The sequence below is a fragment of the Salmo trutta genome, chromosome 18 (genome assembly GCF_901001165.1).
Source record: "Salmo trutta chromosome 18, fSalTru1.1, whole genome shotgun sequence".
Classification (NCBI taxonomy): Eukaryota; Metazoa; Chordata; class Actinopteri; order Salmoniformes; family Salmonidae; genus Salmo; species Salmo trutta.
In genome coordinates this window covers 58,983,903-59,011,754 of record NC_042974.1, presented here as the reverse complement: position 1 = coordinate 59,011,754, position 27,852 = coordinate 58,983,903, and the positions used below count along the sequence as shown (strand labels likewise).

Sequence of the window (27,852 nt, the reverse complement as noted above, 5' to 3'; positions counted from 1 at the left end):
GGTAAGCAAGGGGGGGTTACAGGTGCCCTAAAGGGACAAAACTAGAATATCAATACACAACACATTCCGTTACTTAGATTTGTGTGTATATGTTGTGAATTTTTTTGCTATTACTGCACTGTCGGAGCTAGAAACAAGCATTTCGCTACACCAAAATAACATCTGCTAAACATGTGTATGTGACCAATACAATTTTATTTGGATGCATTTGCTTCAGGTTGTATTTTGCCCAATATGAACTGACTGGAGTAATTTTCTTTCTAAGTGAGTACACTGAACAAAAATATAAAACGCAACATGCAAAGTGTTGGTCCCATATTTCATGAGCTGAAACAAAAGATCCCAGAAATGTTCCATACGCATAAAGCGCATATTTCTCTCAAGTGTTGCGCACAAATTTGTTTACATCCCTGTTCGTGATTAAACATGATCATTACACAGGTGGACCTTGTGCTGTGGACAATAAAAAGCCACTCTAAAACGTGCAGTTTTGCCACAATACAATGCCAAAGATGTCTCAAGTTAAGGGAGAGCGCAATATACATTCTGAGTGCAGGAATGTCCAACAGAGCTGTTGCCAGACAAATTAATATACATTTCTCTACCATAAGCCACCTCCAACATTGTTTTAGAGAATTTGGCAGTACGTCCAACCGGCCTCACAGCTGCAGACCACGTGTAACCACGCCTGTCCACATCCAGCTTCTTCACTTGCAGGATTGTCTGAGACCAGCCAGCCAGACAGCTGATGAAACTGTGGGTTTGCACAACCGAAGAATTTCTGCAAACTGTCAGAAACTGTCTCAGGTAAACTAATCTGTGTGCTCGTTGTCCTCACCAGGGTCTTGACCTGATTGATTGCTGGTAAAGTGTGCTCTTCACTGATTAATCCCGGTTTCAACTGTACCGGGCAGATAGCTTCATGTGGGTCAGCGGTTTGCTGATGTCAACGTTGTGAACAGAGTGTCCCATGGTGGCGGTGAGGTTATGGTATGGGCAGGCATAAGCTTGCATTTTATCGATAGCAATTTGAACGCACAGAGATATCAACACAAACATTGGCAGACACACGATAACATACACACTATACATACACATGGATTTAGTGTGTGGTAGTGGTGGAGTAGGGGCCTGAGGGCACACAGTGTGTTGTGAAATCTGTGAATGTATTGTAATGTTTTAAAAAATGGTATAAACTGACTTAAATTTTGCTGGACCCCAGGAAGGGGATCCATAATAAATAAATACAAATACCGTGATGCCATCCTGAGGCTCATTGTCGTGCCAAAAATCCGCTGCCATCACCTTGATTCAGCATGATAATGCACGGCCCCATGTAGCAAGGATCTGTACACAATTCCTGGAAGCTGAAAATGTCCCAGTTCTTTCATGGCTTGCATACTCACCAGACATATCACCCATTGAGGATGTTTGGGATGCTCTGGATCGATGTCTACAACAGCGTGTTCCAGTTCCCGCCAATATCCAGCAACTTCGCACAGCCATTGAAGAGGAGTGGGACAACATTCCACAATCAACAGCCTGATCAACTCTATGTGAAGGAGATGTTGTGCTTAGATTTTTGTTCAGTGTAGATAAGATGTTTCTGAACACTTCTAAATTAATCCTGAAAAATGCCATGATGATCGTTGTGCCTCTAACTTTCTCACTCATCTGTATTCATGATTATGCATAATCATGGTAGCATCCACATTAACCCCAACCTCTACTCTAACCCTCTATGGGAAAATGTCTATTGTGTATCAGGCATGACTTAAATTCCAGCTAGCACATTTCGTTCCTTGGAAGTTGTGGGAACGTAAGCATTTGGTTTCCCATTGGTTCAGAAGTGAACATTTTGCCTGTTCTGTGAATGTATATTTTAGGTTGCAGGGAGGTTTTGAGAAACTGAAAGTTCTCCTGGGATGTTTTATAAACATTATTTAATTAATAAAATAATTTGGTAATAAAATAAGTTTGAGAACATTCTAAATGTTGTGACCCCAAATCTAACTTTCACTAAGACTTTTAATTACACTGCTAGCTTAAATTTGGGATAACTGTTCTGAACTCCAAGCACACGGCTCATGGAAATTAATTTAGGCATTAAATCATGCAAACATAATTTTATTGTGGCATGCCGTCAGTGACATTCTAACCTATGATCTTCTTGACTCCATCCATGCATTTAGTCCACTGTACCACCAGGAAGGAGCTACCATGCCATGTTTTTTAACTCATACAAAGCTGTTAATATTAGTCTATTCAAACAAACCCCATTTCAAAGAAAACAAGCTCAGGCCAACACACCTGAACACACTTAACAAGATAGAGGATAGAGAGTTTTGTTGACACTGAGAATGGATATGTTTTTAAATAACATTCTTAGAACATTACAAAATATTTGCTTTTGGTTTTTATGGAAAGTTTTCTTAATGTTCCGAGAAAATGACTTTAAATAGAACCATGACGAAACCTGCAACATTATGCTGAAGTACTGAAATTTCCACAGAAGAACGATGTTTCTTAATGTTCTCTGAACTTTGAGAACATTCCCAATGTCAAACAAGTTGGAGAACGTTCCTAGAACATTACCAAAATTGAAATTAAATGTAACCATGTTTGAACTTTTAGGAAACGTTGTGTTAAAGTAATGAAATACAAAGAAAATAATGTTTTTTTGTCAAGTTCTTTAACTGTGCTGACAATGTTCCAAAGCCAAGCAACTATCCTGCACCATTCCCAGAAGGTTGTGGGAAGGTTGTATGCAAAATAACCATAGGACAACCACGCTCTCACCAAGCTCTATATGTGCTAACTGGGATGACAACAGTTACAATGGCTACCCAAAAGGCCCTGGTGAGAATGGCAAATAACATGCAGTAGTGACTTTATGTATTTTTTATTAATACTTGCAGTAATTGTTAGCCTGTATATTAATTAACACCATGTATGACCAAATGAGATTCCACTCTTGGTTGCAGTTACTCAGCATTAGAGGGTTATTAGTAATAAACTGGTCAAAAAATATGCTTTATATAAAACTAGATATTAAATCTTTACCTACTAAAGCAGAGAAATAGAAGAAAGAAAGAGGGGAGATGAGTGAGCGAGAGAGACAGAGAGCGAGAGGTGGGCTGTGCTGGAACACAGTGAGATTCCGTAGAGGTTATTTAATTCCAGATACAGGACAAATAATAGGTTGATTGTCCAAAACAATTCCCTTCGCAGACCAACAACTCCATTCCATCCAAATAATAAACATTTAAATAAACAACCAAGTTATTAATACAGGCTCTGTCCCTAATACAGAGGGAGTATAGGGGTATAAAAGGCATAAGGTAGAAGAGTTGACACGGCATGTAGAAAGCTCAATTCATAGTTTGCTGTTGCAGAGCCACAGCAGTCTGCTGTGATGTGAACCTTTTTACAAGTTTCAAACATTTGTCATAATGGACCGATCACGGCTCTGAACTACAAATAAAGAGCATAATAGTTGACAGCTAGCGTGTCTAAGAGTTGACCTTTGACCCAGAGCATTAGGCACGTTGGCTAGTTGACCTATGACCTTTAGGTTTCACTCTTCAAGTCCGCACCTGGAACTTCCCGGCCTTGGTGATGTATTTAACCCCTTTAAAAGGCTTGTACTTCTCCCCAAACATATCCAGCCTGTTCACCTTCAGTCCTAAAACACAGTTAGCATAAACGTATCACCATTTGTTTTGCTCTGAACTGAATTTTCTTTAACTTGACATTTTGACTGCTAACATGCACTATTTTTGGGGAATGTATTAACAGTGGACAAATAAACAAAATACTAAAAGATTGTTTTTGGGTTAACTATATCATGGATTTACTTACCGTAAACTGTACAGTTACCATATATTTACACATTTATCAAAACGACAATACTGAAACATTTATCAACACACATATTCTCCATTGAGTCTGAGGTTTATTAGGTACACCCATCTATACTGAACAAAAATATATGTAAAGTGTTGGTCCCATGTTTCATGAGCTGAAATAACAGATCATAGACATTTTTCAAATGCACAAAAAGCTTCTCTCAAATTTTGTGCACAAATTTGTTCACATCTCTGTTAGTGAGCATTTCTTCTTTGCCAAGATTATCCATCCACCTGACAGGTGTGGCATATCAAGAAGCTGGAAATTAATCCCAGTTTGAACTGTACCGTGGAGATGTGAACAGTGCCCCATGATGGCGGTGGTGTTATGGTATGGGCAGGCATAAGCTACGGACAACAAACACAGTTGCATTTTATTGATGGCAATTGGAATGCACAGAGATACCATGGCGAGATCCTGAGGCTCATTGTCGTGCAATTAATCTGCAACCATCACCTCATGTTTCAGCATGATAATGCACGGCCCCATGTCGCAAGGATCTGTACACAATTCCTGGAAGCTGAAAATGTCCCAGTTCTTCCATGCCCTGCATACTCACCAGATATGTCACCCATTGAGCATGTTTGGGATGCTCTGGATTGACGTGTACGACAGCGTGTTCCAGTTCCCGCCAATATGCAGAAACTTAGCACAGCCTTTGAAGAGAAGTGAACATTCCACAGGCCACAATCAACAGCCTGATCAACTCTATGCAAATGAGATGTGTCCCGCTGCATGAGGAAAAAGGTGGTCACACTTAATACTGACTGGTTTTCTGATCCACACCCCTTTTTTAAAAAGGTATCTGTGACCAACAGATGCATATCTGTATTCCCAGTCATGTGAAATCCATAGATTGGGGCCTACTTTACTTATATGAACTGTACAGTGGTTCCTCCTTTAAAAGTTGTGAGCTTACGCTGCGGGACTTAGAGGTAATTTGTGGTTTAGTACGGTACCCTGCTTCACCACTTCATTGCTCCAGACCAGCGCAAGGGGTAGTTAGAGAACGTATTATGCTTTTGGGCCTACTGTGTCTCTAACTGAAAATGAATGGGCGACAAACCTAAATAGAAACTGATAATTGTGCACGACTTCAGTATTACTTCCTAAAACTGTTGTTACACTAAGGTTTTTATTCTTTTATTGTTTAGGATTATTTTGCTCTTACTGAAGTACTGTATGCCACTCCCGACTGGTCACGTTGTACAGTTCTTGAGTGGCGCAACGGTCTAAGACACTGCATAGCTGTGTTACAGATGCTGGTTCAATACCTGTGGTGGGCTCAACTGGGAGACCCATGAGATGACTGAAGGTTTTTGGTTTTTCTCCCTCTAAAAACAGAAATAAATAATTATAAATAACAAACTGGCTTGATTTACAAATTAGTAACAATATCTCACCCCGTGTTCAAGAATGTCCTTTTTCCTCGCTCATTTTACATTATTTGAAAACAAAATCTCCAAAATATTGTTATTTTTTAAACAAAGCGACTATTATTATTAATTTAGAATTATATAAAAGCCCGTTGGATATTCTCACATATATATTATTAACCCCGTTATTAGCAGGACAATATATATTGGTCACAGCTCCCAAGTGGCACACAATGGGACTGCATTGTAGTTCTCCAGCTGTGTCCACTGAAAGCGCGCAAGGTTCAAGGCACAAGGGCAGGGGGCACGGGATGGGCCGCAGAGCCGCGCGCAGAAGACCGACCTAGCCCATGGGGAAGTGAGGAGGAAGGGGGTGGACCCCCACCCCGCCACACTGGCAACACTTTAAGGGGCATTGCACTAATAATGGCGCTGACTAGGGAAACGTTCACGCTGTTCTGTTCTTAGTTCCAGTCTGCACGTTCAAACTAAAACAATGTAACTAATAAATGGCATCTTTATGCTTTCATTCATAAAATAATAAAAATACTCTTTCAAAATGCTGATGTTTATTTAGTTATGGATCCATAACGAATTACTACGGGAATAAATATCACTGAATTACAGAAATATCCTCCAATCCTCTCTATATGTAATTATTGGCGGAGAGTCACATATTTTTAGATATACTGTAGGCCTACCATAGGCGACATGAGTCTCACTAGTATTGAGTAATGTGCTGTTAAAAGTGGTGTAGGTCTTATTTAAAGAGCATATTGAAGTTAGAAGAAATAGGATTTATTTAACTAGGCAAGTCAGTTAAGAACAAATTCTTATTTACAAGAACAGCCTACTCCTCCCGCCTCGTCGGGGAATTGAACCCCGGTCTCCTGCGCACCCGCAGGACACTGCATTCTTTCGCTAAATAGACCAGTACTGTACTCCCACCCATCACGTTGTACAGCATCATATTTCCCGTTCCATCCTAACGGAAACCCAGAGGGTTTTTCGTTTTCCTTGGAATAGAACCACCATAATATTAATCAAATTAATTAAGCAAGTACCAGTCAAAAGTTTGGACAAACCAACTCATTCCAGGGTTTTTCTTTATTTTTACTATTATTCTACAATGTAGAAGTGAAGACATCACAACTATGAAATAACACATATGGAATCAGTTAAGAACAAATTCTTATTTACAATGCTAGTTAGTGCTAGTTTGACCACCAGAGGGCATCTTTGAGAAGCATTTGGTAGCCTTCAATAATGCCTGTACTAGAGATTGCGGGCACGCGGGAGACAGGGGTTCAATTCGCCGACAGGGAAAAACTAGCACTAACTAGCATTAATGGTACCAGTGTTCACACTTAAATAACGTGCCATAGAATTCTGCGGCACCATGCAAGCTGCGCTGCAACTTTTAAAGGAGGAACCATTGTAACTCAATAAAATCTTTGAAATTGTTGCATTTATATTTTTTTCAGTGTAGTGCAGCGTAGGATGCCCCTATGTCTCCAGAACCTGAATTTTTCGGGAAACGGAAGTGTTGCGCAATTGGTATCAAGAGGACCTAACATGTGCCAGGAAAATATTCCCCAAACCATTACACCATCAGCCTGTAACGTTGACAGAAGGCAGGATGTGGCCATGGACTCATGCTACTTACGCCAAATCCGGACTGCCATCAGCATGACTCAACAGGAACTGGGATTCGTCAGAAGAGGCAATGTTTTTCCACTCCTCAATTGTCCAGTGTTGTAATCACGTGCCCACTGCAGCCGCTTCTTCTTGTTTTTAGCTGATAGGAGTGGAACCCGGTGTGGTTGTCTGCTACAATAGCCCATCCGTGACAAGGACTGACGAGTTGTGCATTCTGAGATGCCGTTCTGCACACCACTGTTGTACTGCACCGTTATTTGCTTATTTGTGACTTGCATGTTAGCTTGTATTTATCCTTTGACCTCTCATCAACGAGCCGTTTTCGCCCACAGGACTGCCACTGCCTGGATGTTTTTATTTTGTCTTCTCATTCTCGTTAAACCCTAGACACTGTCGTGCATGAAAAGTCCAAGAGGTCGGCCGTTTCAGAGATACTGAAACTGGCGTGCCTGGCACCGACGATCATACCACGCTCAAAGTCGCTTAGGTCACTCGTTTTGCCCATTCTAAACGTCCAATCGAACAGTAACTGAATGCCTTGATGCCTGTCTGCCTGCTTTACATAGCAAGTCACAGCCACGACTCACTGTCTGTAGGAGTGAACCATTTTGGTGAACGGGGTGGTGTACCTAATAAACTGAGTATTCATTGATATTTAGCATGCCGTATTACTATGACAATACAACCTTTTACAGAGCAGGTTACTACCCCCAACACCATAAACTTTACTGCCAAGATACTGAGAGAAAGATTAGCTAAATTCCAAATTTACCCCTAGTGCCTATTACCGAGCCACTCATAGATCTATGAAAATTGGATCGGTGGAAGCAATATGGTCACATTTCAACAGTCAATAAGGAGGCAAGACTAAACTATTACCATAAGGCTTCTACTTATCCAATTCCTTCAGATCTACAAGGGGGCTAGGTAGTAGGAACTGATTTGGAATTCAACAATTGAAAGGGAGAGGCTGAAAGGGACAAAAGTTACAGGTCAGGGGTACCTGATATGGCAAGTTGCTGTATCTTCAGGTCGATGTTCAGACTGGGGTTCTCCTCTGGTTTGGGGGCTCCAGCCTGCAGACTCAGACTACCTCGCAAGTTAGGAAGCTTCTGTGGGTTCAACTTTCCAATGTCCCACACCAACAACTAGAGAGAAGAGAGCGAGAGAGAGAGGGAGAGAAAGAAAAAGAGAGAGAAGGGGGGGTTAGGTTCAGAGGTCCTTGTGAGATGGAGAAGTTTGTTAATAGTAATGTCTGCTGATTGGCTGTTTACCTGGTCTAACTTGGAGATTGGGATGTAGGTATAGCTACTCTGTGTAGTGGTTAGGCTCAGGGGTTAGAGATTACAAGGTAACAGGGTAGTAGGCGTGTAGTTACCTTTGTACCATTGTCATATGTGTAACTGCCCTGTGTGGCAGTCAGATTGATGCTGAGGATAGTTTTGGGCAAGTGGACTGTGACCATCACCCCTTCGACCGTCTTCCTCATGGTCTGCTTCGGTCCAACGGTCACGTCTAGACGGCCACCAGAACCACCCTCAAAGAAACTGATGCTCTGCTTCACATACACTGGGATGTCTACAAGACTGCATAGAATATAACAGAATAAATAGAATATTACCAATATTATTATTAAACTGGGATGGCTACCAGACTGAAAATAATAGACATGCTAGTGTTAGGATTAGGGGTCAGAGTTTAAAGTCTTACTTCTGTGCATTGACGTGATAGGTCATTAGGGTGAAGTTCCCATCGGGGGGAATGAAGGAGAGGACGCGCTCAGACTCCCAGCGTTTATAGCGAACACATGGGTGGAAACTCACATCGTCAAGGAGACGAGGATTCTGCAACGACAAAATGCAGTATGAATAGACGAATACACTGGGGCTCTCTCTCTGTGTGTGGGAAGGGAAATGCCTAGTTAGTTGCACAACTGAATGCATTCAGCCGAAATGTGTCAGGCTGCCTTAATCGATGTCCACGGCACCCGGGAGCAGAACGGCAATATTTTTCCACTTTCCTGGCTCGGTGATTCGAACCAGCAACCTTTCGGTTACTGGCCCACGCTCTTAACCGCTAGGCTACCTGCCAGCTGTGTGTGTGTGTGTGTGTGTGTGTAGGTTTGGGGTCAATTTGAATTGAAGGAAATCAATTCAAGAAGTAACTTTCAAAAGTTAATATTTCAATTTTTGTATTAAAAAATCAATTCACTTCCTGAATTGACTACCTTCAATTCGAATAACCCCGACCCTGATATAGTGTGTGTGTGTGGGGGCCCACCATGAAGGAGAGTGTGAGGTCGGGCATACCAGACAGCTTGACACACGCCTCGACCACACCCTGGATCTCTGCTAACACTGTCGTACCTGTTAACCAATCACAACACAGCTTACAAACTACACACACACACACAAACAAACTCCTGATGCCTGACCTTTAACCTCTGGATCTGACTTCCTGGATCTCTGCACCGTGGTGCCGGTGGACCAGTCAGTACTGCTCCTACCTGATTGGTCCAGGATAGCGTCAATCTCCTCCACCACGTCAAAGTAAGCTTCGTTATTGGTGTACTTCACTCCGGCCCGCCTCCATGGGATGGTCGACAGCTGACCAGTTGGCAACGTGTCTCCAACGTTACTGGTCCCTGGAACACACACACACACTTTTTGCACTAACTCATAACATACGCTGCTGCTACAGTTTATTATCTATTCTGTTGCCTAGTCAATTTATCTCTACCTACAGTGCCTTTAGAAAGTTCACACCCCTTGACTTTTTCCACATTTTGTTGTGTTACAAAGTGGGATTAAAATGGATTTGTCATTTTTTTGTCAACGACCTACACAAAATACTCTAATGTCAAAGTGGAAGAAAATGTAAAACAATTTAATGGAAAATAAAACACTAATATTTCTTGATTAGATAAGTATTCAGCCCCCTGAGTCAATACATGTAAGAGAGTCACCTTTAGCAGCAATTATAGCTGTAAGTCTTTCTGGGTAAGTCTCCAAGAGCTTTTGCACAGCTGGATTGTATGATATTTGCCCATTATCTAAAAAATTATTCAAGCACTGTCAAGTTGGATGTCGATCATTGCAAAACAGCCATTTTCAAGTCTTGCCATAGATTTTGAAGCCGATTTAAGTCAAAACTGTAACTAAGTTACTCAGGAACATTCAATGTTGCCTTGATAAGCAACTCCAGTTACCTAAAACACAGCCTTGTGTTTTAGGTAATTGTCCTGCTGAAAGGTGAATGTGTCTCCCAGTGTCTGTTGGAAAGCAGACTAAACCAAGTTCTCTCTATAATTTTGCCTGTGCTTAGCTCTTTTCCGTTTATTTTTATCCTAAAAAACTCCTTAGTCCTTGCCGATAACAGGACGCAGCCACCACCATGCTTGAAAATATGAAGAGTGGTACTCAGTGAAGTGTTGGATTTGCCCCAAACATAACACTTTGTATTCAGGACAAAAAGTGAATTTCTTTGCCTCTATTTTTGCAATATGTACTTAAGTGCCCTGTTGCAAACAGGATACATGTTTTGGAATATTTGTATTCTGTACAGGCTTCCTTCTTTTCACTGTCATTTATGTTAATATTGTAGAGTAACTACAATGTTGTTAATCCATCCTGTTATCTCCCATTTCAGCCATTAAACTCTTGAAATCACCATTGACCTTATGGTGAAATCCCTGAGCGATTTCCTTCCTCTCCGGTAACTGAGTTAGGAAGGGCGCCTGTATCTTTGTAGTGACTGGGTGTATTGATACACCATCCAAAGTATAATTAATAACATCACCATGCTCAAAGGGATACTCAATGTCTGCTTTTTGTTTTTACCCAATAGGTAGGTGCCCTTTGTGAACCATTGGAAAATCTCCCTGATCTTCGTAGTTTAATATGTGCTTAAAATGAACTGCTCAACTGAGAGACCTTTCAGATAATTGTATGTGTGGGGTTCAGAGATGGGGTAGTCATGAATAAATAATGTTAAACACTATTATTGCACACAGAGTGAGTCCATGCAACTTATTATATGACTTGTTAAGCACATTTTTACTCCTGAACAGTGTTGTGTTCGAGACCACCTAAAGCAAGACCGATTCAAGACCAAGACCGGACAGGGGCGAGACTGAGTCAAGACCGAGACAAGGGGTCCAAGATCGAGTCAAGACCACGACCAGAAAAGTGCGAGTCCAATTCAAGACCATGATTGTCATTTTGTCAAATCACCACCATAATAAGAGTTCAAAATGTCCAGAATTTCTGTGTTCATATTTCAGAACAACATATGGATTCTTTAAACATTCAGAATGGTGAAAAAAAACACATGCTGAGGGAAAATAGAGACACTCTACAAATTATTACTAACCCAAATACAGTGGGGAATAATGGGCCTTCTTCACCTTCAGAAAAGGGATTTATAAAATCATTATAATAATATTATTTTCAATGATGTTCTGATTTGATCGCTTCTGTTTTTGTTGGAAAGGAAAGGGTTAACACTGAAGAGGAAAAAAAGATCCCATCAGGATCGTTCTTTGCTGGTCTCTGGGGAGATACATCTAGCTAAGTCAGCCATTGGCTAGACCATCAGAAGCTAGATAAAAGCATCTGCCATTCAACTATATTAGGGCAACATTTTGGAGTTACAGTGGAATCACTAATCCATTTTGACTTAATGGGTGGGACCGTTTTTACAAAAACTTATGGAAACTTCTGCCTTCATGAAGGCCAACAGGTTACTGCCCAATAGCGAGCAGTAGTTTTCCCACTGTCTAGCTAGCTAAATGTTGTTGTTGGCTAGTTTTCAGCGGCTGCAGCAGGTGTTATCAAAGAGGATTTTGTTGCTAATTTGTAACCGTCTCCCTTTCAATAATAACGTTCAACAAGAAGTTAAGTTTCAAATGACCATCATCTGGTGAGTGGAACTGTATTTTTTTTATTGCAGCGCGCTAGCTGTTGTTAGCCATCTCTTTGAAAAGAACTTGTGTGTGTGTGTGAAACATTGTTGCATTTAAAGTGGAACTGAAATCTTATTCAAATCTGTTCATTTACACGACCAGGAAGAATGACACCTTCTTAAAAAAAAAATCTGACAAGTGACCACTTAGATATGGTAATTTTCACGTTTGCTTAACCTCACTAGGGGTAGGAGGCACTATTTTCACCACCGGATGAAAAGCGTGCCCAAAGTAAACTGCCTGCTACTCAGGGCCAGAAGCTAGGATATGCATATAATTAGTAGATTTGGATAAAAAAAAAACACTCCAAAGTTTCTAAAACTGTTCAAATGGCAGGCGAAAACCTGAGGAAAATCCATCCAGGAAGTGCCATTACTTTGAAATGGCTGTTTTTCCAATGAAAGCCTATCCACCATTTAAAGGGATAGGACCCAGATTTCGTTCCCTATGGCTTCCACTAGTTGTGAACAGTCTTTAGACATTGCTTCAGGCTTTTATTCTGAAAAATGAGGGAGAATGACAACATTGAGTGAGTGGACCCTGGGATGTCCCCAGAGCTGGTTACTGCGCACGACCGAGAGTGCGCCTTTCTTGTTTTTCTTTAATATTGACGACACTATTGTCCGGTTGAAATATTATTGATTATTTAGGCTAAAAACAACGTGAGGATTGATTATAAACATCGTTTGACATGTTTCTACGAACTTTACGGATACTATTTTTGAATTTTTGTCTGCCTCTTGTGACCGCATTTGAGCCATTGGATTACTGAACAAAACGCGCCAAGAAAATTGAGGTTTTTGGATATAAAGAGGGACTTTATTGAACAAAATTAACATTTATTGTGGAACATGGAGTCTTGTGAGTGCAACCATAAGAAGATCATCAAAGGTAAGTGATTAATTTTATTGCTATTTCTGACTTTCGTTACTAATCTACTTGGCTGGTAACTGTATGTAATGTTTTGTGTGCTGAGCGCTGTCCTCAGATAATCGAATGGTTTGCTTTCGCCGTAAAGACTTTTTGAAATCTGATACGGCGGCTGGATTAAAAAGAAGTTAAGCTTTATTTTGATGTATAACATATATTTTCAAGAATGTTAAATATTTGAATTGAGTATTTTTGAATTTCGCTCTCTGCAATTTCACTGGATGTTGGCCAGGTGGGACGCTACCGTCCCACACCCCCTAGAGAAGTTAAATTCTTAGTATGTTTGGGATTATACTTATACTAAGGCATTTGTGAAAATTCTATAGCAATTCTATAGCGGCCGTGCATTTGGTCAATTAATAGACACTGCAGTAAATAAAACTGAATAAAAACATTGTCTTGTCAAGGACCAGAGACTTACAAACCGGTGCGCTATAGCCAGAGCTACAGTAGGCCTTTATACAAACAAGCCATTTGTCACACGGGCCTGCCATCATTCACTTTGAACTGGACTGTGTGTTTACAGGCAGTTGCAACATCGCAACTGGGTGATTGGTTGTGACAAGCATGAATTGGCAGGCAAGCTGCAGAAGGATGAGGAGACTACAATTCCCCGTCATTAAAAAAAAAAGTTTTGTCTATTGAGCTTCTAGTCATGAAATCTATGCAGCCTACTCAATCACTTTTTATAGCTCCTGTTACAGGCCTCCTGGGCCATATACAGCATTCCTCACTGAGTTCTCTGAATTCCTATCAGACCTTGTAGTCATGGCAGACAATATTCACATTTTTGGTGACTTTAATATTCACATGGAAAAGTCCACAGACCCACTCCAAAAGGCTTTCGGAGCCAACGACTCAATGTGTTTTCTCCAACATGTCTCCGGACCTACTCACTGCCACAGTCATACTCTGGACCTAGTTTTATCCCGTGGAATAAATATTGTGGATCTTAATGTTTTTCCTCATAATCCTGGACTATCGGACCACCATTTTATTACGTTTGCAATCGCAACAAATAATCTGCTCAGACCCCAACAAAGGATCATCAAAAGTCGTGCTATAACTTCTCGGACAGCACAGATTCCTAGATGCCCTTCCAGACTCCCTCCGTTTACCCAAGGACGTCAGAGTACAAAAATCAGTTAACCACCTAACTGAGGAACTCAATTTAACCTTGCTCAATACTCTAGATGCAGTCGCACCCCTAAAAACAAAAAACATTTGTCATAAGAAACTAGCTCCCTGGTATACAGAAAATACCCGAGCTCGGAAGCAAGTTTCCAGAAAAACGGAAATGGCACTACACCAAACTGGAAGTCTTCCGACTAGCTTGGAAAGTCAGTTCCGTGCAGTATCGAACATCCCTCACTGCTGCTCTATCATCTTATTTTTCCAACTTAATTGAGGAAAATAAGAACAATCCAAAATGTATTTTTGATACTGTCGCAAAGCTAAATAAAAAGCAGCATTCCCCAAGAGAAGATGGCTTTCACTTCAGTAGTGATAAATTCATCAACTTCTTTGAGGAAAAGATCATGGTCTGTAGAAAGCAAATTACCGACTCCTCTTTAAATCTGCGTATTCCTCCAAAGCTCAGTGTCCTGAGTCTGCACAACTCTGCCAGGACCTAGGATCAAGGGAGACACTCAAGTGTTTTAGTACTATATCTCTTGACACAATGATGAAAATAATCATGGCCTCTAAACCTTCAAAGCTGCATACTGTGCTTGGCCCTCCTATGTTGAACATACTACACGGCTCTCTATCCACCGGATGTGTACCAGACTCACTAAAAGTGGCAGTAATAAAGCCTCTCTAGAAAAAGCCAAACCTTGACCCAGAAAATATTTTTTAAAACTAAATCGGCCTATATCGAATCTCCCATTCCTCTCCAAAATTTTGGAGAAAGCTGTTGCGCGGCAACTCACTGCCTGAAGACAAACAATGTATACAAAACACTTCAGTCTGGTTTTTGACCCCATCATTGCACTGAGACTGTACTTGTGAAGGTGGTAAAGGACCTTTTAATGGCGTCAGACCGAGGCTCTGCATCTGTCCTCGTGATCCTAGACCTTAGTACTGCTTTTGATACCATCGATCACCATTCTTTTGGAGATATTGGAAAGTCAAATTGGTCGACACGGACAAGTTCTGGCCTGGTTTAGATCTTATCTGTCGGAATGATATCAGTTTGTCTCTGTGGATGGGTTTGTCCTCTGAGAAATCAACTGTAAATTTTATTATATATATTTTACCTCTTGGTGATGTCATTCGGAAACATAATGTTAACTTTCACTGCTATGTGGACCACACACAGCTGTACATTTCGATGAAACATGGTAAAGCCCCAAAATTGCCCTCCCTGGAAGCCTGCGTTTCAGACATAAGGAAGTGGATGGCTGCAAATGTTCTACTTTTAAACTCGGACAAAACAGAGATGCTTGTTCTAGGTCCCAAGAAACAAAGAGATCTTCTGTTGAATCTGACAATTAATCTTGATGGTTGTGCAGTCGTCTCAAATAAAACTGAATGACCTCGGCGTTACTCTGGACCCTGATCTCTCTTTTGACGAACATATAGAGACTGTTTCAAGGACAGCTTTTTTCCATCTACGTAACATTGCAAAAATCTAACTTTCTGTCCAAAAATGTGGCAGAAAAATTTATCCATGCTTTTGTCATTCCAGATTAGACTACTGCAATGCTCTACTTTCCGGCTACCCGGATAAAGCACAAAATAAACTTCAGTTAGTGCTAAACCCGGCTGCTAGAATCTTGACTAGAACCAAAAAATGTGATCATATTACTCCAGTGCTAGCCTCTCTACACTGGCTTCCTGTTAAGGCGAGGGCTGATTTCAAGGTTTTACTGCTAACCTACAAAGCATTACATGGGCTTGCTCCTACCCATCTTTCCGATTTGGTCCTGCCGTACATACCTACACGTACACTACGGTCACAAGACGCAGGCCTCCTTACTGTCCCTAGAATTTCTAAGCAAACAGCTGGAGGCAGGGCTTTCTCCTATAGAGCTCCATTTTTATGGAATGGTCTGCCTACCCATGTGAGAGATGCAGACTCTGTCTCAACCTTTAAGTCTTTATTGAAGACTCATCTCTTCAGTAGGTCCTATGACTGAGTGTAGTCTGGCCCAGGAGTGTGAAGGTGAACGAAAAGGCACTGGAGCAACAAACCGTCCTTGCTGTCTCTGCCTGGCCGGTTCCCCTCTCTCCACTGGGATTCTCTGCCAGTGGCTTACTGGTGCTCTTCCATGCCGTCCCTGGGAGGGGTGCGTCACTTAAGTGGGTTGAGTCACTGATGTGAACTTCCTGTCCGGGTTGGTGCCCCACCTTGGGTTGTGCCGTGGCGGAGATCTTTGTGGGCTATACTCAGCCTTGTCTCAGGATGGTAAGTTGGTGGTTGAAGGTATCCCTCTAGTGGTGTGGGGGCTGTGCTTTGGCAAAGTGGGTTGGGTTATATCCTGCCTGTTTGGCCCTGTATCGTCGGATGGGGCCACGGTGTCTCCCGACCCCTCCTGTCTCAGCCTCCAGTATTTATGCTACAGTAGTTTGTGTCGGGTGGCTTGGGTCAGTCTGTTATATCTGGAGTATTTCTCCTGTCTTATCCGGTGTCCTGTGTGAATTTAAGTATGCTCTCTCTAATTCTCTCGCTCTCTTTCTTTCTCTCTCGGAGGACCTGAGCCCTAAGACCATGCCTCAGGACTACCTGGCCTGATGACTCCTTGTGGTCCCCAGTCCACCTGGCCTTGCTGTTGCTCCAGTTTCAACTGTTCTGCATGCGGCTATGGAACCCTGACCTGTTCACCGAACGTGCTACCTGTCCCAGACCTGCTGTTTTCAACTCTCTAGAGACAGCAGGAGCAGTAGAGATACTCTGAATGATCGGCTATGAAAAGCCAACTGACATTTACTCCTGAGGAGCTGAACTGTTGCACCCTCGACAACCACTGTGATTATTATTATTTGTCCCTGCTGGTCATCTATGAACATTTGAACATCTAGGCCATGTGCTGTTATAATCTCCACCTGGCACAGCCAGAAGAGGACTGGCCACCCCCCATAGCCTGGTTCCTCTCTAGGTTTCTTCCTAGGTTCTGGCCTTTCTAGGGAGTTTTTCCTAGCCACCATGCTTCTACACCTGCATTGCTTGCTGTTTGGGGTTTTAGGCTGGGTTTCTGTACAGCACTTTGTGACAGCAGCTGATGTAAGAAAGGCTTTAGAAATAAATTAGATTGATTGAGGTTTATCAGTGCAATTTTCAGCTAGTTGGCCGTAAAAATTGCACTGATAAACGACGGGGAATTGTAGTCTCCTCGTCCTTCTGCAACTTGCCTGCCAATGCATGCTTGTCACTACCAAACACCCAAGCTAACTGACTAAAGTTGGTTAGATTGCTACTTCCAAACAGAAATGAGAAAACACCTCAATCTGACCATGTTACTCACAGAAGCAGAACTGGTTAGTCTGTTTACTTGTTGTTATCTAAAGCGTTCTTGACTAACTATTACTTCTTTTGCCTACATTTACGGACACCAGTCATATTCAGCGGTTGTTGAGCATTCGTAAATGTATCAGTTGTTCTGCGCTCTGCCACATTCAGATGTGAGTGCTCTGAAATCGGAGTAGATAACTAGAGTGAATTTGCGAACGCAAGAGATACGCTAACTGGATAACAGTTGGTTAGCCTGCAAGAACTTGAAGAAATGAAACCTGCATCTGTAGCTGTGTATTGCCACCAAAAGACAATATGAGGAGAAAAGTCAGTCAGTCCCTCACCCACTCCTCCAATGGCATGACATGAAATTATCCTAGCTAGCTAACGATAGTCTCTGGGTTTAAAGCTTGCTAAATAATTGTATTTTTTATTTGATTTAACCTTTAACTAGACAAGTCAGTTAAGAACAAATTCTTATTTACAATGGCCAACCCTGGCCAAACCCTTCCCTAATCCGGACGACGCTGGACCAATTGTGCGCCGCCCTATGGGACTCCTGATCACGGACGGTTGTGATACAGCCTGGGATCGAACCAGGGTCTGTAGTGACGCCTCTGGCACTGAGATGCAGTGCCCAAGACCAATACACTGGCCTATTAGCCACGTTATGACTGACTTGTGATCATTGCCCTTGCTAGTTTGATTGTACTGACATTCCCAGCCTTAGTTACATTCGTCTGTTTCTGTCCAGAATATTGAGTCATTGAAACGGAAACAGTGCATTCTGAATTGAGGCAGCAAACAATGTACCAGGCCAGCTGTGATTTACAACCTGATAGCAATATTATTTGGACTACCAAGAAATGTATTGGTGAATTATATTAATCTTGCATTGAACTGCACCCATCTATTCTACCAACAATGCCTTCGGGGTGGCAGGTAGCCCAGTGGTTAGAGCGTTGGGCCAGTAACCAAAAGGTTGCTGGATCGAATCCCCGAGCTGACAAGGTAAAAATCTGTCGTTCTGCCCCTGAACAAGGCAACCTTTTCCCTAGTAGGCCGTCATTGTAAATAACAATGTGTTCTTAACTGACTTGCCTAGTTAAATAAAGGTTCAATAAAAATATTTTAAAAATAGTGTACGTCATGGAACGTTGAGTCAAATAGAACCTATTTTTAAAACCTCTTATAAGGTTTGTTTTGTAGCATTACCTGGGGATTTGATATTTTGACTGCAGATATGAAACAGACAAAGTACTGTCAGTTCCACTTTAAACTCTAGGTCCCCGTTACTTTGTGTGCTAAATGTGAAATGTTTTTTTTGCAATGGGAAGTAATAGTAATAGATTTTGATTGGGAAATGCTTAATGGTTGTGTTTTTGTATTTTTATGATTGGGACCTACTGGCTTATTATGTCCCAGTTTATGGACTGTTTATCTTTAACATAATGCAGTGTGTAACTGCTGTCTTTCCATCGGCCCTATGCAGTGGTGTAGTGGTGCCTGGAGAAGTGGGTATAAGCTAATTTTGCCAAAAAGTTCCCAAACGGCCCTCCCCACGAAGGAAATGCACCCGGTCTGAAAAATCCAGTTTTTTTTGTTGTAAGTTTTCCTATACATTTTTCAGATTTTCACTCTCAAAATTATGTATTTTTTTTAATAGAAATAACAAAAGTTTGATCTAAGTCCACAACAATGCTTAAACCACATCAATCTGATTGGGTGGGCCTGTCAGGTCCTGGCTCCCCAGTGGGTGGCCCTTTGTCCACCCAGGACCATCCATGTCTATGCCCCTGATGCAAATTGCAGCAACACAAATAACACTTCGGACTAAACTGTTTCAATATCTGGTTTGCATACCCATTGTTGCCTAAGATAGCATTTACTGGCGGATATCATTAGTTGAAACATCTTTCCTACCCTACAGGCTACCGATGTCATTCTTCTGTGAGCTCTTCCATGCCAAAACCCGTTGAGAGCTACACACTCTTGCTGCCTGCAGATGATATTCTGCTGAAACTAGGCTGTGTACATGTGAATATATTTCACGTGCTTTGTGATTGTGTAGGCTACTTTGTGCATGATTTCTCTATTGTACTACATAACTGATAAGTCGTATACCTCCACTACACTACTTTGATACGCATCAGTAGGGATTAATAAGTGAGTATACGCAATGCCCACTGAAAAAAGTTGCACAAAGTAGATATCCTAACCTACTTGCCAAAACTATAGTTTGTTAACAAGAAATTTGTGGAGTGGTTGAAAAAAACGAGTTTTAATGACTCCAACCTAAGTGTATGTAAACTTCCGACTTCAACTGTATATATGGCCTGGTGAAGCGGTTTTATGCACTGACTGAATGGAAGCTGGTAATTATGAGTTTTTTTACTCCGTTGGTCTCAGGAAGAAATTACGAGTCCTCACTGTCCGAGACAAGACCGAGTACAATTGTATCTGACACTGAGACAAGACCGAGACACTCAATGTGCGGTCTCGAGTACTACAATACTGCTCCTGAACTTATTTAAGCTTATCATAACAAAAGGGTTGAAAATTTGACTCAAGACATTTCAACTTTTCATTTTTAGTGAATTTGCAAACATTTCTTAAAATATAATTCCATTCTGACATCATGGGGTATTGTGAGGAGATCATTGACAAAGTCTAAATGTAATCTATTTTAAACTCAGGCTGTAACAAAAAAATTGGGAAAAGGCAAGGGATGTGAATACTTTCTGAAGGCACTATATGAACATATCTACCTTAATTACCTCGTACCCCTGCACATCAACTCAGTACTGGTACCCCGTGTATATAGACAAGTTATCATTACTCATTGTGTATTTATTCCTTGTGTTATTATTTTTCTATTATTTATCTTTTTGTGCTTCTTCATTGTTGGGAAGGGCCCTTAAGTAAGCATTTCACTGTTAGTCTAGAACTGTTGTTTATTTATTTTAAAACATATTTAACTAGGCAAGTCAGTTAACAACAAATTCTTATTTACAATGACGGCCTACCCCGGCCAAACCCTTCCCTAACCCGGACGATGCTGTGCCAATTGTGCGTAGCCCTATGGGACTCCCAATCACGGCCGGTTGTGATAAAGCCTGGAATCGAACCAGGGTCTGTTGTGATACCTCTAGCACTGAGAGAACCTTATGAAGCATGTGACAATTTTTTTTATTTGATTGTGACACACACACACACTTTTAGGGAAGTAGGCATTACGGGTTAGGGTGTAGGGGTCAAGGAGGCTGTATGGTAGAGGTTAGCATGTAGGGGTAGGGTACCGGTCAGTGTGTTGACAACAGATCGGAGGATGGTGGGTGGTCTGATCATCTCTTTGAGGACGTTAGATTCGGTTGCCAGGGGAAAACCGTTGTCAAGCATCTCCTCCAACAGCTCATACACCATCACCATGTTGTCCTTGACTACTGTCTCCGAACACTCCCCAAAGTAGTCCTGCAGAAAAAAACGTACACACACACACACTTAAACATTACTGGTTATAAAATAGTTAACTAATCCTGGCAATTTGTCAGGCTTAGAGTTGAGTCAGACCTGGATCATCTCTGCGACGCGGTGCAGGAACTCAATGACAAACAGCGGAGGAACCTCAGTCTGGATGACGGAGAGGAAGAACAGCTTGTCCCTGTAATAATAAATACAGTAATAATAATCAATATTTGTGAAGCAATGTTCACACATTATACAAAACAAATGTTTAAAAAAAAAAACACTAATAAAGACAGACCTTAAAACTATGTCTTGAGTGAGCAGGTATTTACATTGGTTTTGGATATATGGCGGTTTCTTAAATAGTGATATAAAATCCAATAAAATAACTTGTAGATGCTGATGAGGTGTGAGTGTGAGTCCTGTAGCTGTTGAAGAAGTGTGTGTGTGTGCGCGCGTATGTCTTTCTATGCATACATACAGTGCATTCAGAAAGTATTTAGACCCCTTGACTTTTCCCATATTTTGTTAGCTTTATTCTAAAATTGATTAAATTATTTGTTTCCCCTCATAAATCTACACACAATACCCCACCATGACAAAGCGAAAGCAGATTTTTAGAAATTGTAGCAATTGTATTAAAAATACCTTATATACATACGTAAGTATTCAGACCCTTAGCTATGAGACTCAAAATTGAGCTCTGGCGCATCCTGTTTCCATTGATCATCCTTGAGATGTTTCTACAACTTGGAGTCCACTTGTGGTAAATTCAATTGATTGGACATGATTTGGAAAGGCACACACCTGTCTATATAAGGTCCCACAGCTGACAATGCATGTCAGAGCAAAAACCAAGCCATGAGGTCGAAGGAATTGTCCGTAGAGCTCCGAGACAGGATTGTGTCAAGGCACAGATCTGAGGAAGGGTAGAAAACATTTCTGGAGCATTGAAGGTTGCCAAGAACACAGCGGCCTCGTCATTCTTAAATGGAAGAAGTTTAGAACCACCAAGTCTCTTCCTAGAGTTGGTTGCCTGGACAAACTGAGCATTCGGGGGAGAAGGGCCTTGGTCAGGGAGGTGACCAAGAACCTGATTGTCACTGACAAAACTCCAGAGTTCTTCTGTGGAGATGGGAGAACCTTCCAGAAGGACAACCATCTCTGCAGCACTCCACCAATCAGGCCTTTATGGTAGGGTGGCCAGACGGAAGCCACTCCTCAGAAAAAGGCACATAACAGCCCGCTTGGAGTTTGCCAAAAGGCACCTAAAGGACTCTCAGACCATGAGAAACAAGATACTCGGGTCTGATGAAACCAAGATTGAACTCTTTGGCCTGAATTGCCAAGCGTCACATCTGGAAGAAACCTGGCACCATCCCTAAGGTGAAGCATAATGTGGGGATGTTTTTCAGCGGCAGGGAATGGGAAACTAGTCAGGATCGAGGGAAAGACGTACAGCGAGATCCTTGATGAAAACCTGCTCCAGAGCGCTCATGACATCAGACTGGAGAGAAGATTCACCTTCCAACAGGACCCTAAGCACACAGACAAGGCAACGCAGGAGTGGCTTTGGGACACATCTCTGAATGTCCTTGAGTGGCCCAGCCAGAACCCGGACTTGAACCTGATTGAACATTTCTGGAGTAGAGGTCGACCGATTAATCGGAATGGCCGATTATTTAGGGCCGATTTCAAGTTTTCATAACAATCGGTAATCGGTATTTTTGGCCACCGATTTGCCGATCAAAAAAATATTGTATATATATATATAAATAAATAAATACATATTTTTTAACTAGGTAAGTCAGTTAAGAACACATTCTTATTTTCAATGACGGCCTAGGAACGACAGATTTTTACCTTGTCAGCTTGGGGATTCAATCTTGCAACCTTACGGTTAACTAGTCCAACGCTCTAACCACCTGCTTTACATTGCACTCCACGAGGAGCCTGCCTGTTACGCGAATGCAGTAAAAAGCCAAGGTAAGTTGCTAGCTAGCATTAAACTTATCTTATAAAAAACAATCAATCAATCATAATCACTAGTTAACTACACATGGTTGATGATATTACTAGTTTATCTAGCCTGTCCTGCATTGCATATAATCGATGCGGTGCGCATTCGCGAAAAAGGTTGCTCCAACTTGTACCTAACCATAAACATCAATGTCTTTCTTAAAATCAATACACAAGTATATATTTTTAAACCTGCATATTTAGTTAATATTGCCTGCTAACATTAATTTCTTTTAACTAGGGAAAATGTGTCACCTCTGCAACAGAGTGAGGGTATATGCAGCAGTTTGGGCCGCCTGGCTCGTTGCGAACTGTGTGAATACTATTTCTTCCTAACAAAGACAGCCAACTTCGCCAAACGGGGGATAATTTAACAAAAGCGCATTTGCGAAAAAAGCACAATCGTTGCACGATTGTACCTAACCATAAACATCAATGCCTTTCTTAAAATCAATACACAGAAGTATATATTTTTAAACCTGCATATTTAGCTAAAAGAAATCCAGGTGAGCAGGCAATATTAACCAGGTGAAATTGTGTCAGTTCTCTTGCATTCATTGCACGCAGAGTCAGGGTATATGCAACAGTTTGGGCCGCCTGGCTCATTGCGAACTAATTTGCCAGAATTTTACGTAATTATGACATAACATTGAAGGTTGTGCAATGTAACAGGAATATTTAGACTTATGGATGCCACCCGTTAGATAAAATACGGAACGGTTCCGTATTTCACTGGAAGAATAAATGTGATAGTTTCCGGATTCAACCATATTAATGACCTAAGGCTCGTGTTTGTGTGTTATTATGTTATAATTAAGTCTATGATTTGATAGAGCAGTCTGAGTGAGCGATGGAAGGCAGCAGCAGGCTCGTAAGCATTCATTCAAAACAGCACTTTACTGCGTTTTGCCAGCAGCTCTTCGCAATGCATTGCGCTGTTTATGACTTTAAACCTATCAACTCCCAAGATTAGGCTGGTGTAACCGATGTGAAATGGCTAGCTAGTTAGCCGGGTGCACGCTAATAGCGTTTCAAACGTCACTCGCTCTGAGACTTGGAGTAGTTGTTTCCCTTCCTCTGCATGGGTAACGCTGCTTCGAGGGTGGCTGTTGTCGATGTGTTCCTGGTTCGAGCCCAGGTAGGAGCGAGGAGAGGGACGGAAGCTATACTGTTACACCGGCAATACTAAAGTGCTTATAAGAACATCCAATAGTCAAAGGTATATGAAATACAAATCGTATAGAGAGAAATAGTCCTATAATTCCTATAATAACTACAACCTAAAACTTCTTACCTGGGAATATTGAAGACTCATGTTAAAAGGAACCACTAGCTTTCATGTGTTCCCATGTTCTGAGCAAGGCACTTAAACATTAGCTTTCTTACATGGCACATATTGCACTTTTACTTTCTTCTCCAACACTTAGTTTTTGCATTATTTAAACCAAATTGAACATGTTTCATTATTTATTTGAGGCTAAATTGATTTTATTGATGTATTATATTAAGTTAAAATAAGTGTTCATTCAGTATTGTTGTAATTGTCATTATTACAAATAAATAAAAAATAAATAAAAAAAAAAATTAAAAAAAATCGGCTGATTAATCAGTATCGGTGTTTTGGCCCTACAATAATCGGCATCGGCGTTGAAAAATCATAATCAGTCGACCTCTAGTCTGAATACTTATGTAAATGTGATTTCTGTTTTATTTTATACATTTGCAAACCTATCTAAAAAACGGTTTTCACTAGTTCATTATGGGGTATTGTGTGTAGACTGATTAAGGGGAAAAAACGATTTAATCATTTTTCTTTTTTTTTTATAAGCCTGTAACGTAACAAAATGTGGGAAAAGTCAAGGGGTCTGAATACTTTCCTAATACACTGCATGCATGACCTGTAGATGCTGATGAGGTAGTGATGAGGGGTGTGTATGACAGGTGGAACGTCCTCAGGTTCCAGAGCCTTCTCTTTGGCTTCCAGGAAGTAGTCACACACCGACCGACTGACCACACTTTTCCAGTGCTTCTCCAGGAAGATGTCCCCCGAAGGGTTGATCAAGAACAGGCTGTTGATCATCTCTGCTGGTAGAGAGGGACAGGTGTTACACGGGTAGGTTTGTTTGTGTGTGGCCTACCGAGTGGTGCAGTGGTCTAAAGAGATTCTGGATTCGAGTCCAGGCTCTGTCGTGACCGGGAGACCCATGGGGCGGCGCACAATTGACCGGGTTAGGGGAGGGTTTGGCCGGCAGGGATGTCCTTGTCCTATCGCGCACTAGCGACTCCTGTGGCGGGCCGGGTGCAGTGCACGCTGACACTGGAGCAGTGTACTCGTTTCCTCCGACACATTGGTGCGGCTGGCTTCCGGGTAAAGTGGGCATTGTGTCAAAAAGCAGTGCGGCTTGGTTTGATTGTGTTTGAGTACGCTCAGCTCTCGACCTTCGCATCTCCCGAGTCCGTACGTGAGTTGCAGCAATGAGACAAGACTAACTACCAATTAGGGGTAAAAATAAATAAATATAAAGGTTTGTTTGAGTGCGTCACGGGTCCCCAGCCCTAAGCCAAAGGTGTAACACGTGTCCTACATTACAGGGCTAGAGATATATTATCTACCCCATGGATCAGATCAGTGGGATAGACAGCTCAGAACAGTACTACAGACCAGGGTTGTGTACAATGCACAATGAAATCACTGTCATCCACTTTAGTTTGGTATGTGCCACGTTGCATCCAAGATGCAGAGACAAACTCCAGATGTTAGAAGAGGTGTACAGCATAAAACTGATCCATGATGATAAATCTCATCCACTGTCAGATGTTAAAATCAAAGCGTAGTTGTCCACTGGCTAAACAGTACAATCTGGTTATTAACTAGCCCATAAACTTTGTCTGCACCGATATTGACTCAACGAAGTTAGCCTAGCCTCACAGCCTCGAGCACAGTGATCGAACTGTCTGCAACATTGTAGCCAGCAATCTTATTCTAGCTTGTGACATTCAGCAAGTCGAGTCTTGTTAAATTGGATGATTTTGCGGTTAAGTTAGTTAAAGTGTATCAAAAAGTATCGTTACCTGCTTTGTTCCAGTGCTAGTGGCAGGAATACAACTGTGTTGCACTGTCAGAGAGTAGTCTGGCCACTATACACAGAAGCCTGATTTAATATGCACATGTATACTCTTATCAGCACAATATAACTTTACATAAAACCTTTAAACATTCAACCTTGACATTTGTGAATATCTGTGTGTAACATGCACTGACCGAAAAGCACAACATCAACTTCTGATTAAAGTTCCTGTATTTCTAGTCAGGCGCAATCGTCTGCATGCAGCTAATGCCGCGTTCAAAACAACTGGGAACTCCTTTTTAAAGTGTGATTGTAAACCTAACCTTCAATTAAGTCCAAAAATAAAAACACGTGTCATGAAGTTTGACTTTGTGGATGTGGTAGCCGTTGTATTGTCAGTGATTATTTTACAGCCGTTTCCCCTGTCTTGATTCCTTTTGATATTCTCATCTTTACTCAAGGAGGTCTCGGCATAATCATTCATGGCGTCAGGCGAACCTTGTGCAAAGAAACTCCGACCGTCCGAGGAGAAAAAGGATAACACATCAGAAAATAAAAAAACTTCAGAGAAAGCTCCAAAGAGGAAAACTCCGGAGAGAACCTCGACCAAACCCAGGTAGCTAATAGCTATAGTAGCTAGTTGAATGCAGCTATTCTAGGCATGGCTACTGACTGTACACACTAGTCTGGCTTCAAGAGTTTTAGCTAGCTTGCAGCTACTGTATACGTGTGTTTGCCAAAACCTCGAAGCGAGGGGCTAGTCGGTGAACTCTGAATGTATCTAACTTGCCAGCTGGCTTATTCAGTTCGGAAATGTGTGCACACTGCTACACACGGAAATCATTATGAATTATTAAGCCTTTGTTTGTTTTTTATTACATAAATACTTAAATTCACAAAAAGTGATGTTATAACAAAACGTATAGCTAAAATCTCTTAAACATGTGTTTACCACAGAGTTTATTTTCTGCATTTATCCAAAAACCCTATAAAAAAATAAAAAAACATTTTCCCATAGGTTTTGTTAAATGAACCACAAGAAGGTCAGCATCCGGACTTTTGAGGCGTCTGTTTCTCAAACTAGACACTCCAATGTACTTGTCCTCTTGCTTAGTTGTGCACTGGGGCCTCCCATTCCTCTTTCTGTTCTGGTTAGAGCCAGTTTGCGTTGTTTTGTGAAGGGAGTAGTAAACAGCTTTGTACGCGATCTTCAGTTTCTTGGCAATTTCTTGCATGGAATAGCCTTAATTTGGAAAAATGTATCTCTGTAATTTAGGCCAATAGGGTGGAAATTTGAGGCGGTCATACAGACTAATAACATGAAACATTTATACAACTTTGAGTGTTTCAATTTATTTAGCTTTGCACCATAGTTTTTTCCACCAAAGAAATTGTCACTTCCTGAATGTGGTGTCATTGTAGGAAGTGGGTTGTTTTCTTAAATGGAGAATTACAACAAACTAGCAAGGTGGAAAGTGATCTCAGGGACACACAGAAAATCTTAAATAAATAATCAATACAAAAATTGTGAAAACATTTTATTGATGAGAGGGAATTTAACTAGGACTACAAAATGCTTTGAATATTTTATTACTTTTATGGCTTCTGTTTCTTGTGGAAGTTGATGAATAACACCTGGGGACAGAAAAGGCACCACTTTGTAGGAATGACCCAGTTAGTGCAGCCCATATGTCTTTATGTAGCTATGCGTGCTTTAAAGTTCCCTGCAATCAGTGGTTTAGGGTAAGAGGTTAGGAGTCAGAGGCTCTGTACTGTCACCCGAGTCTCCTTGGTCTGTCTGACTCAAAATCCTTGAAGCACCGATGGAAAATAATGTTTTAGTCTGAGTGGCTGTCTGTCCTCAGCACAAGTTCAATGTCACTGTAGTGTCATGAAAGGAGAGCTACTCACTCCGCAATTTTTTTAAATTTATTTGACCTTTATTTAACTAGGCAAGTCAGTTAAGAACAAATTCTTATTTTCAATGACGGCCTAGGAACAGTGAGTTAA

General features: G+C 41.4%; 1 protein-coding gene and 1 pseudogene across 9 annotated transcripts; one reads left to right on the top strand and one right to left on the bottom strand.

The window, feature by feature from the left end:
* Positions 1-2,886: 2,886 nt before the first annotated feature.
* On the bottom strand, positions 2,887-26,578 carry LOC115153613 (AP-3 complex subunit mu-1). 9 transcript variants are annotated; one of them, XM_029699243.1, is made up of 10 exons: positions 26,166-26,578; positions 24,652-24,859; positions 20,861-20,951; positions 20,590-20,761; positions 9,451-9,588; positions 9,225-9,310; positions 8,655-8,788; positions 8,323-8,530; positions 7,948-8,092; positions 2,887-3,685 (listed from the first exon to the last, which is right to left on the bottom strand). In XM_029699243.1, exons 2-10 carry the CDS (start codon positions 24,852-24,854, stop codon positions 3,585-3,587), a joined length of 1,278 nt encoding a protein of 425 aa, XP_029555103.1. In that variant the 5' UTR covers positions 24,855-24,859; positions 26,166-26,578; the 3' UTR covers positions 2,887-3,584. The 9 variants fall into 9 exon arrangements, with proteins under 9 accessions (XP_029555103.1, XP_029555102.1, XP_029555104.1 ...); XM_029699242.1 differs by having other exon boundaries at positions 24,652-24,856; XM_029699244.1 differs by having other exon boundaries at positions 24,652-24,856; positions 26,341-26,453.
* The window catches only part of LOC115152704 (inactive tyrosine-protein kinase 7-like), a 47,944-nt pseudogene continuing 46,375 nt past the window's right edge, over positions 26,284-27,852 (top strand).

Bases quoted from the DNA above. Each gene is read 5' to 3' on its own strand.
- LOC115153613 (XM_029699243.1), bottom strand. From the start codon at position 24,854: ATGATCAACAGCCTGTTCTTGATCAACCCTTCGGGGGACATCTTCCTG. The intron at 20,952-24,651 runs GAAAGTATTCAG...TTATTATTACAG, and splicing joins TCATGCATGCAGTGTATTAG to GGACAAGCTGTTCTTCCTCT. The intron at 8,093-8,322 runs GTAACTACACGC...TCTTCTCTCTAG, and splicing joins CATATGACAATGGTACAAAG to TTGTTGGTGTGGGACATTGG.